The sequence below is a fragment of the Micromys minutus genome (assembly GCF_963924665.1).
Source record: "Micromys minutus genome assembly, chromosome: 10".
Taxonomy (NCBI): domain Eukaryota; kingdom Metazoa; phylum Chordata; class Mammalia; order Rodentia; family Muridae; genus Micromys; species Micromys minutus.
In genome coordinates, this window is record NC_137979.1 from 26,514,535 (window position 1) to 26,530,602 (window position 16,068).

General features: G+C 51.7%; 2 protein-coding genes across 2 annotated transcripts; both read left to right on the forward strand.

The window, feature by feature from the left end:
* Positions 1 to 231: 231 nt before the first annotated feature.
* RILP (Rab interacting lysosomal protein) lies at positions 232 to 3,396 on the forward strand. The gene is given in 9 exon segments (XM_080923140.1): positions 232 to 582; positions 654 to 747; positions 842 to 948; positions 1,039 to 1,224; positions 1,494 to 1,627; positions 1,953 to 2,075; positions 2,515 to 2,598; positions 2,844 to 2,930; positions 2,932 to 3,396. Coding segments are annotated over 9 exon segments (1,095 nt in total). The 5' UTR covers positions 232 to 360; the 3' UTR covers positions 2,990 to 3,396.
* Positions 3,397 to 3,672: 276 nt separating this feature from the next.
* Positions 3,673 to 15,434, forward strand: SCARF1 (scavenger receptor class F member 1). The gene is made up of 11 exons (XM_080922755.1): positions 3,673 to 3,825; positions 4,104 to 4,162; positions 4,404 to 4,505; positions 5,273 to 5,795; positions 9,063 to 9,281; positions 9,672 to 9,800; positions 10,494 to 10,597; positions 10,736 to 10,853; positions 12,670 to 12,791; positions 12,886 to 13,032; positions 14,246 to 15,434. Exons 1-11 carry the CDS (start codon positions 3,713 to 3,715, stop codon positions 15,088 to 15,090), a joined length of 2,481 nt encoding a protein of 826 aa, XP_080778881.1. The 5' UTR covers positions 3,673 to 3,712; the 3' UTR covers positions 15,091 to 15,434.
* The last annotated feature ends 634 nt before the right edge of the window (positions 15,435 to 16,068 follow it).

Below are 16,068 nucleotides of genomic sequence, written 5' to 3' on the forward strand. Positions count from 1 at the left end.
TAGAGGCTGCTTGCTGACCTTCAGTCTTTCACTTCTCTGTAGTGCTTGGCAGCCAAGTCCAGGGGTGGAGCCTGGATCAGGCGCTATGGGGAGGGCTTGCCTAAAGTGACCATTTACAACCCTAGTCTTCAACTTGGATACCTGCCTGGAAGTTGGCCTTGGCCGTCCTGTGTCCAATGACCTTTTGGGGCTCAAGGAGCCCAGAGCACTCTCCCACCCCAGGTCCTTTCCCCCTATTTGTTCCTCCCTTATTGCTTCTACCCCGCCCCTTATGGCCCTAAACTTCCTGGGCAGGAACTTTTAAGCCTTTTTCCTGCCCTAGTTGAGGGTGTGGGTGGCTTTTGACCTTAAGAGGAAAAAATGGAGCCCAGGAGGGCAGCGCCTGGGCTACCCAGCCAGGCCTCTTCAGTGGGCGCGGGGTCACCTGCCGAGCTCGTGTACCATCTAGCGGGGGCTCTGGGCACTGAGCTACAGGAACTGGCACGCCGTTTCGGACCCGATGCGGCAGCCGGGCTGGTGCCACTAGTCGTGCGGGCGCTGGAGCTCTTGGAAAAGGCCGCCGTGGGGCCGGCTCCGGACTCGGTGAGTCACCGGCTCCTCCTTTTACCCCCAGGAGCCAGCAGGCCTAACCCTGAGACCCCTGGCTCCCCCAGCTGCAGGTGTCCGCACAGCAAGCCGAAGTGGAGCTACGGCGGCTGCGTGACGAGAACCAGCGCCTCCGCCAGGAGCTAGGCTCCGGGCCGCAGGGTGAGTGTGGGTCCGGCCGGAGCAGAGGGAGCTGGGGACAGTCGGGACCTGCGTATCCCAAAGACCGGCGGTGCTAAAAACATCTCTTCCTCAGAGGGGCGCGCGCTGCTCCGACAGCTCAAGGAGGTGACAGACAGACAGCGGGATGAGCTTAGGGCACACAACCGAGATCTGCTGCGCCGAAGCCAAGAGACCGAGGCGGTGAGGGCGGGGCCAGACGGAAGCGTGGAGTGGGAGGGGCCGCTGCGGCTCTCGGAGCTCCGCCTTCTAGCTCTCTTGCTCCACCCCCAGCTGCAGGAACAGCTGCAGCGCCTTCTGCTGGTCAACTCTGAGCTGCGGCACAAGCTGGCTGCAGTGCAGACCCAATTGAGGGCGGCGCAGGACCGGGAGAGGGAGCGCCAGATAGCTCGGGATGGCTCCCAACAGCTGGCTAAAGAACAGAGCTTGGAGCCCGATGCGGCAACCCCAGATAACCCGGTGAGAGCCGGAGCGGAGTCAAAATACATCCTCACTGCATTCAGCAGTTGGTGGTCCAGCCTGGGTATGCCCGGCATGAGTGTGCCATGCAGTATAGGAGGTACCCAGGAAGTCAGAAGGCAGCAAAAGCAGTTATTTGCCATCTATATAGGAGCAACCTTGTCCCCTAAGTTTTCCTAGCAGAAATTTCCCCTAACATTATTGTGAGCGCTGGGACTTAGGGGAGAGCTAAGAAAGGCTGCTCTCTGACTATTCCTGACCTTGCATAGGTGGATACTCAGAAGCAGCCAGGGAACCCTCCAGAGGGATTCAGCCGGGAAGAGCTTGAGCAGATCCTTCAGGAGCGGAATGAGCTCAAAGCCAACGTATTTTTGCTCAAGGAGGAGTTGGCGTACTTCCAGCGGTGAGGGACTGGAAGCCAGGATGCCTGTTCCTGGTTACCCCACCTTATTCTTTGGGTCATTTATAGATCAGCAGTGACAATTGTCAGTGTCCTGCTCAGGCACTGGGAAGAAGTAACTTCCATAGTCCTTGCCCTTCTGGAACCTCATTCAACAGGGCAGCACTGGGGGTCACCAAGCTGAAACAGCAAGCCTTATCCTTAGGAGGGGTCATCTAAGCTCAGTTCAGAGGCGTTGGCAGTACAGAGCTTTCACTTGTTTCCAGGGGAACAGTGAGCAGGTACTTGATTGACACCTATCAACTGTCTTCCCTTCCCTCTTCTCTAGAGAGCTGCTCACAGATCACCGGGTCCCTGGGCTTCTGCTTGAAGCCATGAAGGTAGCAGTCAAGAAACAGAGGAGGAAGATCAAGGCCAAGATGTTGGGGACACCGGAAGAAGCAGAGAGCAGGTAAGTTCCTGACTCAGTGCCCACCGAACAGATCCCTAGGCCTATTGCAGTTCTGCTATGCCCAGTGATGCCACACCCTGCACCTCACTAAGCCTGCTGTCCAGCTGCCGTCCTGTCCTGTTCTCTGGACACTGCTCCCACTTGCCCTGGCTGCCGTACCTCCTGCTGAAGAAACTGCGGATGCTCCTTCTCCAGACTCAGTTTTCTTCCTTGGCTGGATGTCTTTACTAAAGGAAGCTGTGCATCCTTGTGAGGGGCTGTTGTCTCCCAGGCTATAAGGTGTTCTTTATCCCCTCAGTGTCCCCTCTCCAGCCCTGAGGCCTCTGTGGTCTCTTCATTCTCTCCTCACGTTCCTGAAAGTCCTTCAGAAGGCTCCACATGAGCGGGACTCAGCATCCCTTAGGCCCTGATACATAGCCCTTGCATTTCTTTATCCTAGTGATGATGAGGATGGCTCTTGGCTCCTGCTCCCCAACGACAAGGAAGATGTTCCCCTAGTTCCTGGGTCCAGAATTCAGAATCTGTAAGTTGGAAGAAGGGAGGAGAGGAGGGCTAAGGGGGGCCTGCCTGGCTTTTCTCCATCCTTCCTTTCTGCTCCGTTGCCTTTCACGCTGTTCTAAGATCTGTCTTCCCTCCTGCTTCTCTGCCCTGTGACCTGTGCTGTCTCCTTTCTTCCAAAACCTCCTTTTCACCCTTCTCGACCCTCAGCCTGCATCCTTGACATCTCTCCTCCCTGGCTCAGTGTACCTCTCTTGGCTTTCCTTCCAGCGTTGGCATATGGTATCGGGGTGAATCTGAGACCCCTGAAGCTGAGACCAGCAACACAGCTCCCAGCAGGCTACAGGAAGGAGAAGAGGCCACAGCAACCCCACCTGCAACCTGTGGACAGCCTTCCAGCCCCAACTCCTGACTAGTTCTCTGCTTTCAATGAACTTCTTGGTCTGAGGACTTGAACTGTGCAGGAGGCTTAGCCATACTGTGTGTGGGTGTGGGACCTCAAATGAGGATGGGGCTCCCAGCTATACCTAGCCTGTACTAGGTATGATGAGACTTCATTCAACCTGTCTGTCTCCCTTTTTTGACATCTCTGTACCACATTTTAGAGCCAGAGGTAAAGGTATCTCTGAGCTCTGCTTTTCCCCCTTGTGAGGTAGATGGCTGCCTGCCTGTCTCCCTGGGGCTTGTGCAGGTGGTGAGAGTGGAATAAATACCCATAATACCCCTAAAAGTTCTTTCGGTCTGTCTGTCTGTCTGTCGTCCATGTTACCTCCCAGCCCTACCAGGAACAGAGGTATGGAGATGTTTCATTAGAAAGTCTCCTCAGCTCCTCACTGAAGATGAAGAACATCTCCTTATTTTGGGGGTATGGCTCCTACCCCCACCCCATTCCTTTGCCTGCCTCCAATGTTTAGGGAACCTGTAACTTCAATCTTTTGGCCTCCTCCTGGTTGTATTCACTCAGCTTTTACCATCAGCCCTATTTTCCCTTTCATTTCGGTGTGCTAAGCTGCCTGCCCTCTCCGGAGGTACCTCATAGCAGCCCGCCCTCTATCCTGGCTTCCTCAGGAAAAGCCTTGGGAGGAAGCAGGGAGGGGGTTGGGAGCTGTGGGGACCAGATCAAATCAGGCCCTCCTACTATGCTGGCCGCCATGGGGCTAGGGCTGGTGTTCTCACTGTTGCTGTTCTGGATTCGGGGGATCCAGGGATCCACGCTAGACCCAACTGGTCAGCACGTCTGTATGGGCAGCAGGTGGGTCTTGTGGGAGTCCGACTGATATGGTGGCTGACTAGTGTTGGGTCATTTTGGAAAATAAGAAGGTGGGTGGGAGGCCATGGGCCTCAAGGAAGGGGACTTTGAGCGGCAGCCTGTCAGATGATAGACTGTCATGCAGCTAATGGGAAGGGAAGAAGAGTCGGGGACATGGATACTGTGACTCGTGGCCTGATTTCCTAAGTGGAGCCGGGGAAGACTCCCATATCTCAGTGACCCATGCTATGGGGCCCTGCTACCCCACTTCTACCCTACAGCCCCTCTGAGCTCCATTGCTGTCCGGGCTGGAGGCAGAAAGATCAAGAATGCACCATCCGTGAGTAGCCAGGACAGTCCCCTAGCCAGGGAAAGGAAGGATGTGACCCGAGGGCAACCTTTCTACTCCATCTCCCCTCCTGAACCCTGGAAGCAGTGTCCACCCTGTGACATATTACCCCTGTCCAGCACGAAGGATGGCTTTGAAGGGAGTAGAACCCCAGGAGTGGGTGAGAGGCCCAGGGGTGCCCCTAACTTGCTTGTTCCCCAGTCCTTTCAAGCCTGGGTGGGATGTTTTTCAGCCATCTGTGAGGGACCTGATGCCTGCAGGAAAGATGAGGTGTGTGTGAAGCCAGGCCTCTGCCGATGCAAACCTGGATTCTTCGGAGCCCAGTGCAGCTCCCGTGAGTTTTAACGACTGGGTAAAGTTTCTGGGCAGAACTGGTTAAGGGGCAGGAAGCAGGATGTAGGCACAGTAGAGATGTGAACTTAGAGTGGTAAGGTTAAAATTCCCCAAGCTTTGCTTAGAAAATGGGCTCAGAAATCAGAAATGAGAAGTGATCCTGGAAATGGCCCTGGGTTTTTTTAGCCACAGTCAGAAAGCCCTGCTTATCCAGTACCTTCACTTTTAACTTCTCAGTAAATACAAATAAAGAGATGCAGAGGGTGTGAACCTGTCTCTACTAACTATACCTCAGACTTGAATGGTGGGTGGAAGAAGGTGCCTAGAACTAGGCTCTCAAAGGGTGAGTGGCAGACACAAAAAAATCCCTGAGTTGGAAGGGGACATATGTACTTTCCTGCAACCCTGGTAGGCATCTTCTACCTAAAATTCAGACACCAATAATGACCAAGGACAGGGGGCACCTTAGCAGAGAGAGGAAAAGGACATAAATGATATCCCATCCACCTGAGCCTGGGAACATCACTGTCAAACTCAAGATCTGTGTTCTGGAATGTGAAATGGAGGCTAAGCCAAGACTAGGGGTTTTGTCATCTGAATCTGGGGCCGGAAATGAGCTGAGTCCCAGGAGGAGAGGCTGCCAGATGTTCTCAGGGTCTGTCCTTGGCTCTTTCAGATTGGGCCTGTGTCCTCTTCCTTGAGGAAGGGTCAGGGCAAGGACCTGTGCCCAGCCCTGAACCTGATTATCTCCCATTCCTAACCTCACAGGCTGTCCAGGCCAGTACTGGGGCCCCGACTGTCGTGAGACCTGCCCTTGCCATCCACGTGGCCAGTGCGAACCAGCCACCGGCGTGTGCCAGTGCCAGCCCAGTTACTGGGGCAGGCTCTGTGAGTTCCCCTGCACCTGCGGACCCCACGGACAGTGCGACCCAAAGACCGGCTTGTGCCACTGTGACCCTGGCTGGTGGTCACCTACGTGTCGCCGCCCATGCCAGTGCAACCCAGCAGCACGCTGTGACCAGACCACCGGAGCCTGCATATGCCCGAAGGGCTGGTGGGGTCACCGCTGCAGCTTCAGTTGCAACTGCCACACCTCGCCCTGCATCCAGAACACCGGCCGCTGCACCTGCCTGCAGGGCTGGTGGGGTCCAGAGTGTAGTCATAGGTGCCAGTGTGTGCGAGGCCAGTGCAACGTCACCTCTGGCCGCTGCTCCTGCCCTCCCGGCTTCCACGGAGTCCATTGTGAGCTGCCTTGCAATCCTGGCCGGTATGGGGCTCAGTGCAAAGAAAGGTAAGCCAGCAACGGGGGTGGGGGCAAGAAACAAGACACGTGTACAGAGGGGGTTATCCCAGGCAATCTCCAAAATATATACAAGGCAAGGATGAAAGAAAAACAAACACGTCCGTGCACCTAGGTCTACATATACTTTCTTCTCTCAGCCTGTTAACGTTAAAAAGTACAGACCACTGGCTGGGGAGAGAGTGCAGTAGTGAAGAGGGCCTGAGTGTTGTTCTCACTTCCTCTCAGCACCCACATTGTTGCCTTCTGCTTTCCAGTAACTGCACTCATGTGTACATATACCCACAAACACACATGCAGACACACACACACTTTTTTTTTTTTTTTTTTTTTTTTTTTTTTTTTTTTGCATAGTAGTATATGCCTCTAATCTAAACTCTGGTGAGCAGAGGCAGGTAGATCTCTGCATGTTTGAGGCCAACCTGGTTTATGTAGTTCTAGGACATCCAGAACTACATAGTAAAACTCTGTCTCACAAAAAGTGTGTGTGTGTGTCTGTGTGTATGTGTGTGTGTGTGTATCCCTTGTAATCCTAGCGCTCAGAAGGCTGAAGCAAAAGGATTCGCAGTGAGGTTGCAAGTTCTTAGCCTGGTTTATATAGCAAGTTTAAGTCAGCCAGCATTTCATAAGTGAGACTCAAAAAAAAAAAAAAAAAAAAAAAAACAAAAACAAAAACAAAATGCTGTCCAGCCTGTTGGGGCTGGGCAGGCCTCTAATGTCAGCACATGGAAGGCAGAAACATAAGGATCACACATTAGATGTCAGCCTGTGCCACACACTGAGGTAGCATGTCTGTGTGTAAGGTCAGTAGTAACAAAGCAGGTTGGAGGCAGCAGGATCACTTTAATATCATCTTTGGCAACACAGCGAGTCTGAGGCTAGCCTGGGCTACATGAAGACACTGCCAGTGATTCCCTTCCCACAATGTAGCAATAAGCTCCATTTAGAACAAAGAATGGGTCTGGGGAAACAGATCAGTAATAGAAAGCTGGCCTGGCATGCACTAAGCCCTTGGTTCAGTTTCCAACACCAGAAAGGTCAGGGAGCAAAATGTAGAGCAAGATATTATATCCCATAATTAATAGTGAGTATCTAAAACAACCTGATCAAATGTAAGCAGACAACACAAACTCGGCCTTTCCTAAGAACGCATAAGAACGTGCTACAGTCTTTTTCTTTGTTTTCTTCCTTCCTTCCTTCCTTTTGTTTGGTTTGGTTTTGGTGTGGGTTCCAGTCTGGTGTGGCTTAGGCTGACTGTGATCCTCCTGCCTCCACCTCCCAAGCCCATGTACTGCAGCAGCCAGCTCCTCCCACATCTTTTCTTTGATATTTTTGAGACAGGGTCTTACTCTGTAGCCCAGACAGGCCTGGGACTCTCCAAATAACCCAGGCAACCTTCCCTCCTCTGCTTGTAATAAATGCCACACACACACACACACACACACACACACACACACACACCTCCAGTGCTAGTCAGAATCAGACAAGCTGATTTTTTTTTAAGACAAGGTCTTTTTGTGTATCTCAGGAACTGTTCACTTTGCAGAGCTCTTCCTGCCTCTGCCTCCAGAGTGCTAGAATTGTGAACATGGGCCACACCCAGCTCAGCTAAACTGATTTTATGATCACACTTTCTCCCTGATAATGGATCTCAAACGATTTTGTATCAGCAGAGAAGAATCTAGTTCCTGTTAGCACCACTGGAAAATTAAGATTGAGTTAATCCTGAAACTATCACGACAAAATAATTTCTATTTTCTCTATCTTTTCATTTATGTATTTTAAGTAATTTTTAAAGCTTTAGTTTTATACATGTGAGTGTTTTGCAGGCATGTGTGTCTGTGCACTGAATGCCTGCAGAGTCCAGAGGAGGACACTAAACCCCTAGAGTTGGAGTTCTATACAGCTGTAAGTCACCATGTGGGTGCTGGAAACAGAACCCTGTACCAACAGTGCTTCTCAGCCTCACTAAAGTTTCTGCCCTTTCACATAGTTCCTCATGATGTGCTGACCCCCAACCATCACATTATCTTCACTGCTACTTCATAACTGAATTTTGCTACCGTTATGAATTGTGACATGAATATCTGGTATGCAGGACATCTGATGTGTGACCCTTGTGAGAGGGTCTGTCAATGTCCTCAGAGGGGTCGTGACCCACAGGCTGAGAACCGCTGTTGCTCCTCAAGTCCAGCAAGTGTTCCTAACCATTGAGTCATCTCTCCAGCACCTATGTGTTTCTTTTTGAGACAAGATCTCACTATATAGACCAGGTTGACTTCAGACTCAGAGTTCTGCCTGCCTCTGCCTCTGCCTCTGCCTCTGCCTCTGCCTCTGCCCTGCTACATGATTTTTCAGGTGCTGGAATTAAAGGCCTGCGCCATAACTGGAAGCATTGTTGACCTTTTACAAAGACAGAATCTCGCATGGCTGGAGGGGTAGCTCAGCAGTGAGAAGCACTGACTGCTCTCGAACAGAACCAGAGTTTGATTCTCAGCACACGCACAATGGCTTGAAATCATCTGTCACCCCAGTTTCAGGGGAGCTGAAGCCTTCTTCCTGCTTCCTTGGTCAGGAGGCACTCAAGAGGTGCACAGACATACATGCATGCAAAATACCCATGCACATTTGAAAAAAGAAAGAAAGAAAGGGTTTCTTTCTACTGACTTCAGAGGCTGTGCCATGTGTGTGTTCAAGAAGAATGAGTTTGTAGATTTTTTTCATTATAGTTAAACTAATATATCCTTAAAAATTAAATAAAAAAGGAAAGGGTCTCTGTGTGTTGCCCAGGCTGGTCTCAAACTCCTGTGCTCAAATGACCCTCCTCTCAACAGCCTCCTAAGTGGTTCTTATGTGACATGTGTCACTGCCCTTAGCTGCTCAGTCTAACCTCAGAGATTGTGTGGTACGGGAAGCAGTGTGGGGGGGGGGGAGCCGTGAGTGGGAGGGAAGTGAGGGGTGGGAGGTAACTTGGCTGCTCTGAGCTGGTAGCTCCCAGCATCCTTTGTGGACTGAGGGAAAGATGAGTCACAGAGCAGGGAGTCAGGAGTGAGCTAGAGACCTGGAATCCCTCAGAGATACATCTGCCCAACCTTTCCAGTGTAAAACCCAGAGAAACTGAGGCTTTAGCTTGAGGGGTCCATCTGGGACCCAGGTTTTTCCACTGCCCTGAGGCCTGACGACGTGGGCAGTACTCAGGCTGGAAGGTATGGCACTCGGGCTGACCCCAGCGCTCCCATGATTCCTTTCTCTTGCCAGCTGTGGCCACTGTGAGCCGAATGCCACGTGCTCTCCAGTCACCGGCAACTGTGAGTCCTGCAAGCCGGGCTGGAACGGAACTCAGTGTAAGCAGCCATGTCCTCCGGGCACCTTCGGTGAGAGGTGCACGGGGCAGTGTCCCCGCTGCTGGCTTGGAGAGCCCTGCCAAGCAGAGACTGGGCACTGCCGGCGCTGCGACCCTGGTTGGCTGGGGCACAGGTGAGGGGATATCTTGATCTGAAAGCATTTTTCTCCTCGACCCCTCCTCTCAGCTGTTCTTTCTGGGAGGACCGCCACTTCCACAAAATTCACATTCACACAGTTCAGGGTCCGCCTCCTGGCCCGGCTGAGGGGAAGAGGAGGTTCTGAGAGGGTTCTGGGAAGGGTGTACATTTAGCTGACTCCTCCCTAGTCCTTTCCTTCTCCCTCGGGGACCTGTAGTTTGTCACCCACTTGGGTTTGGCTTCAGCTTCAGGTCCATGTATATTTGAGCTTTGCTGTAGGGGAACAGCCCTTTCGGGACCCCGGGAAGATGGGGGAAGATGGGAGAGGCTACAGGACCTTCCTGCCCTCCCAATTCTGAGTCCTGCTTCCCTCATGTGACCTCAGGTGTGAGAACCCTTGTCCCCCTGGTACCTTTGGGAAGGGCTGCAGCTCTACCTGCCCCACCTGTGTTCAGGGGACTTGTGATGCAGTTACTGGGGAATGTGTCTGCAGTGCTGGCTACTGGGGGACCAGGTAAGGACTAGGCCGTGGGGGCATGGGATTATGGGAAATGAGGTCAGACCTCTGTAATGTTTCTTAAATTTCCCCCACTGAGCCTCTTCACTTCCCAGAAACCCTGTGATGAGGATGTGTGGGGTCGGTTAATCTAAAAGTACTAAAAAAAAAAACAAACAAACAAAAAAAAAAACAAAGAAAGGAAAAGAAAAGAAACTTTTTAAAGGGAAAGAAAAAATAAAATAATTTTAAAGGGAAATAAAACTATCTGGAGGGGAAAAATGTAGTTGGTGCCTCATTCAGATGAGGATTTGCTTAGGGGTGGGACCAGGACCCCACTGATGCTCCTCTGGTTCTTCAGGAGGCAAGAGTCAGCGACCCCAGACAGGCGTCTAAATCTAAAGAACAACACATAGGGTCAAATGCAGGAGGCCTGTTCTTCAGAGAAAGGGATGGAGGTCCAGGGAGTTAGGGGCAGGGCTGGTCCTGATGCAAGGCATCTTACTTCTCCCACATTAAGACTGAGGGATAAGGGCTGTCACCCAAAGTCTCTACAGTAAAGCGCTCTCAACATTCCAGGCCACTTAGGATGTGGCTTAGAATGACTTCTGAGGGTCTCCTGGCAGGACCAGGGAGGACGGTATCTAGAAATCTATGTTACCTTCCCCTCTGTGGAGCCTTTAGCCCGCCTTTCCTATTATGTACCCCTAGCTGCAATAGTTCCTGCCCATCTGGTTTCCACGGAAACAACTGCTCTGCCCCCTGCCAATGCCCAGAGGGGCTCTGCCACCCTGTGTCTGGGGCCTGCCAGCTGGGTAAGTGGAGGGAACATGAAGGAACATTTGCTCATTTCCATGAGCTACAGGAGTCTTAGCAGCAGGGAAGGATTGGGTATACCACAGAGACTGGGTCCTCAAAGGCCCTGACTGTGTGACCATCCCCCATGTTCCTAGGCCAACATGGTAAAAATGCCCTCATCGTGGGCATCCTGGTACCTCTGCTCCTCCTCCTCATGGGCATCATCTGTTGTGTCTACTGCTGCTCAGCTACCCGGCTGGACCCCAAGGACAGGTAAACACTGGCCATTCCACGTGTTCCTTTGGGGATGGGGAAGGGCTGAACTTGTCACTCTTTAGGTAGAGTTGCCTGGCACAGACCGAAGCCTGGAACTACTTGTCTTCCTGACAAGAAAGTGTCTGAGTCACATGAACATGAGCAGGGGTCCTGGGCGGCAGGGGACTCAGAGTCAACCCTGCAGAAAAGGGGCTGAGCTCGTGACAGGAGAATCCACACGGCTCAGCAGAGAAGGGAAGAGACTGGATTTCAAACCATCAAGAAAGAGAGGGACCGGGCTGGGGAGATGGCTCAGCGGTCAGAGCCCTGCCTGCTCTTCCTGAGTTCAATTCCCAGCAACCACGTGGCGGCTCACAACCATCTGTAATGAGATCTGATGCCCTCTTCTGGTATGTCTGAAGACAGCTACGGTGTACTTAGATATAATAGATAAATAAATGTCTAAGAAAGAGAGGGACAGAGAAGTCGAAGCCGTGGATTTGCAGAGAGCACAGCCCGAAGAATAGATTATGGAGGAAGGACTGGGGAGGCCCAGAAGAATGTGTTCTCTCCATATTTCTTGGTCCCTTGGACACACCACATCATGGAAGTCTGGAATAGGGACTGTGGGGATGAGAGGGTTCATTTCTTCCATTTACAAAGATGCTGAGGTCTCAGCTGCTCTGGGCTCACACAGAGGCCCTGCCTGGCTCTTTGGACTCTGCCCAGGGTTCTTTCTCTTCTGTCATGCTAGGAATGAGAGCCAGGCTTGCTCCCGATAAGCAAGGGCTCTACTACTGAGCTTGCCCCCAGCCATGTTTGTTTGCTTGCTTTTTGATAAAATACCTCACTGTGTAGCCCAGGCTGTCATGAACTGGATATCTTCGTATTTCAGACACTCACGTGCTAGGAGGCTGGCACCATACTAGATCCTGATCCTTGATTCTGTCCTCTGTGCCGTGGACAGTCCTAATGAGCACATAGCCTGGCAGTAGGGAAGCGGCCCACCCCCAAGCCTCCGGAAGAAGAGGAGGACTTGTCCAGAGGCTGTCAGGGAACTCTGACAGACTGTCACTCCAGTTTGGAGCTGGAGTGCAGTGGCTGGTGAAGAATGGGTCTCCGCTAGGAGGGAAGTCCTAAGAGCTACGTTTCTGAGAAACCATTGCAGGCATCTAGTCTCAGTCCGGTTCCTGGCTGTGTCAAACCTGTCAGATTTACAACCGAGGCCAGGAACAGTGAAATCGGAGCCAACATGTTTACCCAGACATTCCTGGCTCTAGTCAGTGGTTCTCAACCTTCCTAACGCCGTGTGATCCTTTGATGCAGTTCCTCCTGTTGTGATCACCCCCCCCCACCATAGAATTATTTCTGTTACCATTTTGCAGCTGTAATTTTTAAAAAAGATTTATTTTATTTATACGAGTCCACTGTTGCTGTATCCAGACACACCATAAGAAGGCATCGGATCTCATAACAGATGGTTGTGAGCCACCATGTGGTTACTGGGAATTGAACTCAGGACCGCTAGAAGAGCAGTCAGTGCTCTTAACCGTTGAACCATCTCTCCAGCCCACACAACTGTAATTTTGCCACTGTTATGAATCATAATGTATTTGGGGATAGAAGTTTGCCGAAGGGATCGCGGCCTATAGGTTCAGTGCTCTAAAGTGATGTTGTCCTCTGTGATTGAGATTTGGACTCCATGGTTTGGATTTTACTCTGTTATCAATGTGCAGGGTCACTGAAGTAGATGTAGCCACCTGACACATCCTTCCAGTCTGACATGGCTTTCCTTAGGTCTTGTACCCTGACCACCCCTCTCCCCCTCCCTCAGGCCTGAGAGAAGTGGAGCTGCACTTTTCAGAATGAAGCAGCAGGTGTGGGGGGCCCTCACCAGCTTGGGCTCCTCATTGCCCTGTGGCTCCCTCAGTAACTACAAGCTACCCTGGGTGACAGGTAAGTGGGCACTGGGGGTCAGGGTCAGGAGTCGAGGGCTAAGATGGGCCAAGGCTTCCCATCAGACCCCATGCCTGACCTGGAATCCCTGCAGTTTCTCACCATGATCCGGAGATTCCCTTCAACCACAGCTTCATCGAGCCGCCCTCTGCCGGCTGGGCCTCTGACGACTCCTTCTCTTCTGATCCCGACTCTGGAGATGAGGACGAAGATCATGCCTACTTCATGCCACCTCGAGAAGGTAGCCCCAAACAGCTTGCTCAGCCCAGGAGGCCTTTGGCAGGTGTCTGTGCTTGCTTTTCACCACCTGCTGTTTTTGGCTCTGAGAACAAGCTTAGAACAAAGGAACATCTTGTCCTCACCAAGCTTGTAGTGACAGTAAAGAGGATAAACGTCATGTTGGGTACAGTGGTGCACACCTTTAATCCCAATATTTGGGAGGCAGAGGCAGGTGGATCTTTGTGGGTTTGAGGTCAAGGCCAGCTTGGTCTACATAGTGAGCTCCAGGAGAGCCAGAGGCTCTGTCTAAAAATAAAGAATAGATAGATATAGATATTAAATATATGTCACCTGACAGCAGAGGACAGAATGGGTCATCATTGCTAAAATTCCTTCCCAGGGGGAGACATGAGCAACCTCTACCCCATTCTTCTAAAACTAAGGTTCCCAACAACAAACGAAGACATGATGCTACCAAAGCTCGTTCTGGGAAGCAGTGAGTTTATTAGGTTTTCATATAGAGCGTACGTGAAGGGTTTTTACAGGGCACAGGAGCTCCTCCCTGCAATAGGCCATAGTTAGAAAGCCTTTACGCACAGGGGTGTGGGCTTACTCAGCCACATGATAGAGCCCTCCTCTCCTGTATGTTCTGCAGCTTATATATTCTGGCCCCTCCCCAGAGGCCTCATGCAGTTAAGGTTAGAGTTGCACACAACAGGTGATAGGGAGGGCTGGAGGCTCAGGTCAGTGTCTCTTAACCCATCCCTCCATGGGGTGTGTGTGTAAACAGTCAGCAAACCCAGCTGGAATAATCTTTTTCCAAGTGCGCAGGTGAAAACTCCAACATGTCAGTTGCTTGGCTCAGAGGATGGCTACAACGGTCATGCTTTAGTGGGGGTGGGAAGGGCATGCAAACAGAAAGGAGGGACTCGGAAGCTACCCATGCCTGGGGTAACTGGGGTTAAGCAATATGCCTGTTGGTAAGAGCTGTGTTGAGCTGAATCAGTGGGAACTGGCCAAGTGAAAATTAGGCAGCAGCGATGGTGTTTTGCATGAATGGAACCATGTGCAGTGGATCAAAGCAAAGAGGTGTAGAGAGAAAAGTGTACATTAGCCTCTCCCCACCTCACCCTTCCCTGCCACATTTCAAGGCCTCTGGGAAGATACTGTACCCCAGGTAGAATGGACTAGAGCAGTGTACCTAGCCAAAGCTCTTCTGTTTTCTCCCCTGCCAGAGACAGTCCCTATGGCCCAAGAAGAATCACCAGCAGCCAGCCTTGCTGGAGGCTCCTTCCCTCCCCCTGAGGACGCCTCCACACCATTCCCCATCCCACGTACCTCCAGCCTGGCTCGGGCCAAGAGGCCATCTGTCTCCTTTGCTGAAGGCACTAAGTTTGCACCACAGAATGGCCGAAGCTCTGGGGATCTCTCCAGCCCCATACGAAAACCCAAGAGACTCTCCAGAGGTGCTCAGCCACATCCTGAAGGGCAGGAGGCTGAAGAGTCTACAGGCCCAGAGCAAGCAAACACCGAGGAGGATGTTCCTACAGCCACAAGCTCTGGAGATGCTACGAATAGTCACAGCCAACTTCCACCTGGTAGCCAGACAGTGACCAAGTGTGTGGAAACCACTGATGGAGGCATCCAGGAGAGCTCAGGGTCAGTGGCCACTATCTATATGCTGGCAGGGACACCCCAGAAACCTGAGGGCCCTGTCTGGTCTGTCTTTCGTCGTTTGGGAAACTACCAGAAAGATCAGGCGGCACCCAAGGTAAAGAGTGCCATCCCTAAACCTTTGCGCCGATCTCTGGGTCGGAACCAGGCCAGCTCTGGGCTGTCCCAGAGCTCTGTCTCAGCTCCAGGGGCTGTGCTCCCCGGGGCCAAGGAGTCCACCGCAGTTAGGCCAGAGGAAGCATCCAGAGGTCTGGGAGATGGCATTGAGAGCTTAGGGACAGTCCAGGAGCCAGTCGCTGGAAGCAGTTCCCTGGAGAAGGGTTCCCAGAAGCAGGCTGAAGAGCAGGAGCAGGAGGAGCCCTTGTATGAGAATGTTGTGCCCATGGCGGTGCCGCTACAGCATTGAGGACCTTGAGTTTGGTGAGTGGGAAGACTGTGGATGGGGATGCAGTGAAAGAGGGATACTGAAGCTGCCGTGGACCAGATCGGGCTTTGTGCCGGGAAATGATGCCAAAGCTGTGACCGACTAAACAGAAACTCTGCCCTGGAAGAGATGAGGGTTAGAGGCCAGCTGGCTGTGGGTCTGGCCCTGGCGGTATCCCCAGGTGGGACTGGAAGGCCTGAGCAGAGACCCCGTGTAACAGGGTCAAAGGAAGGAGGAGATGGCAACAGGGCTTTTCCTCCCTTGTCCTGGATTCCGTTCCAAGACTATTCTTCCAGTCACTTCAAAACATTTTTTTTTCTTCTGAAATGAAAAACAACCTAAATGTTTTATGATAATGGTTGATTAAACATATTTCTTTTAGAAAATTTATTAATTTATTTACTTCTGGGGAGGGCATGTACCATGACCTGCATGTGGAGGTCAGTGGCCAATTCTTGGTAGTTCCTGTCATCTCATGAGTCTGGAGATGGAACTGGGGCCTGCAACTGTGCTTCTAACCACTGAGCCATCTTTTTTGGAGACAAGGTCTCTCTTACAGACCAAGCTGGTCTCAGACATGCTCTGTGGCTTCAAATGCTCTTGAGTTTATGATCCTCCTGTCTCTACTTCCCAAGTGCTGGTCTACACAACCTGTGGCTAGGCAAGCATGTTACCAACTGAGCTACACATATCAACAGATATTTCTTACAGCTGATTACTGCACAATGGCTAGATACATTTATTCAAGAAATATTTGCTAGGTGGGTCTGGAGAGATGGCTCAGTGGGGGAGAGCACTGACTGTTCTTCCAGAGGAGCTGGGCTTGGTCCCCAGCAACCCCATGGTGTCTCGCAGCTTGGCCTGTTGAGGGCATCAGGCATGAAGTCACTCACAGAACATGCATGCATGCAAAACACACACACATATGAAATACACTTAAAGATTTAAGAACTTGATATG

Bases quoted from the DNA above. Each gene is read 5' to 3' on its own strand.
- SCARF1 (XM_080922755.1), top strand. From the start codon at position 3,713: ATGCTGGCCGCCATGGGGCTAGGGCTGGTGTTCTCACTGTTGCTGTTC. The intron at 3,826-4,103 runs GTGGGTCTTGTG...TCTACCCTACAG, and splicing joins CACGTCTGTATGGGCAGCAG to CCCCTCTGAGCTCCATTGCT. The intron at 9,801-10,493 runs GTAAGGACTAGG...ATGTACCCCTAG, and splicing joins GCTGGCTACTGGGGGACCAG to CTGCAATAGTTCCTGCCCAT.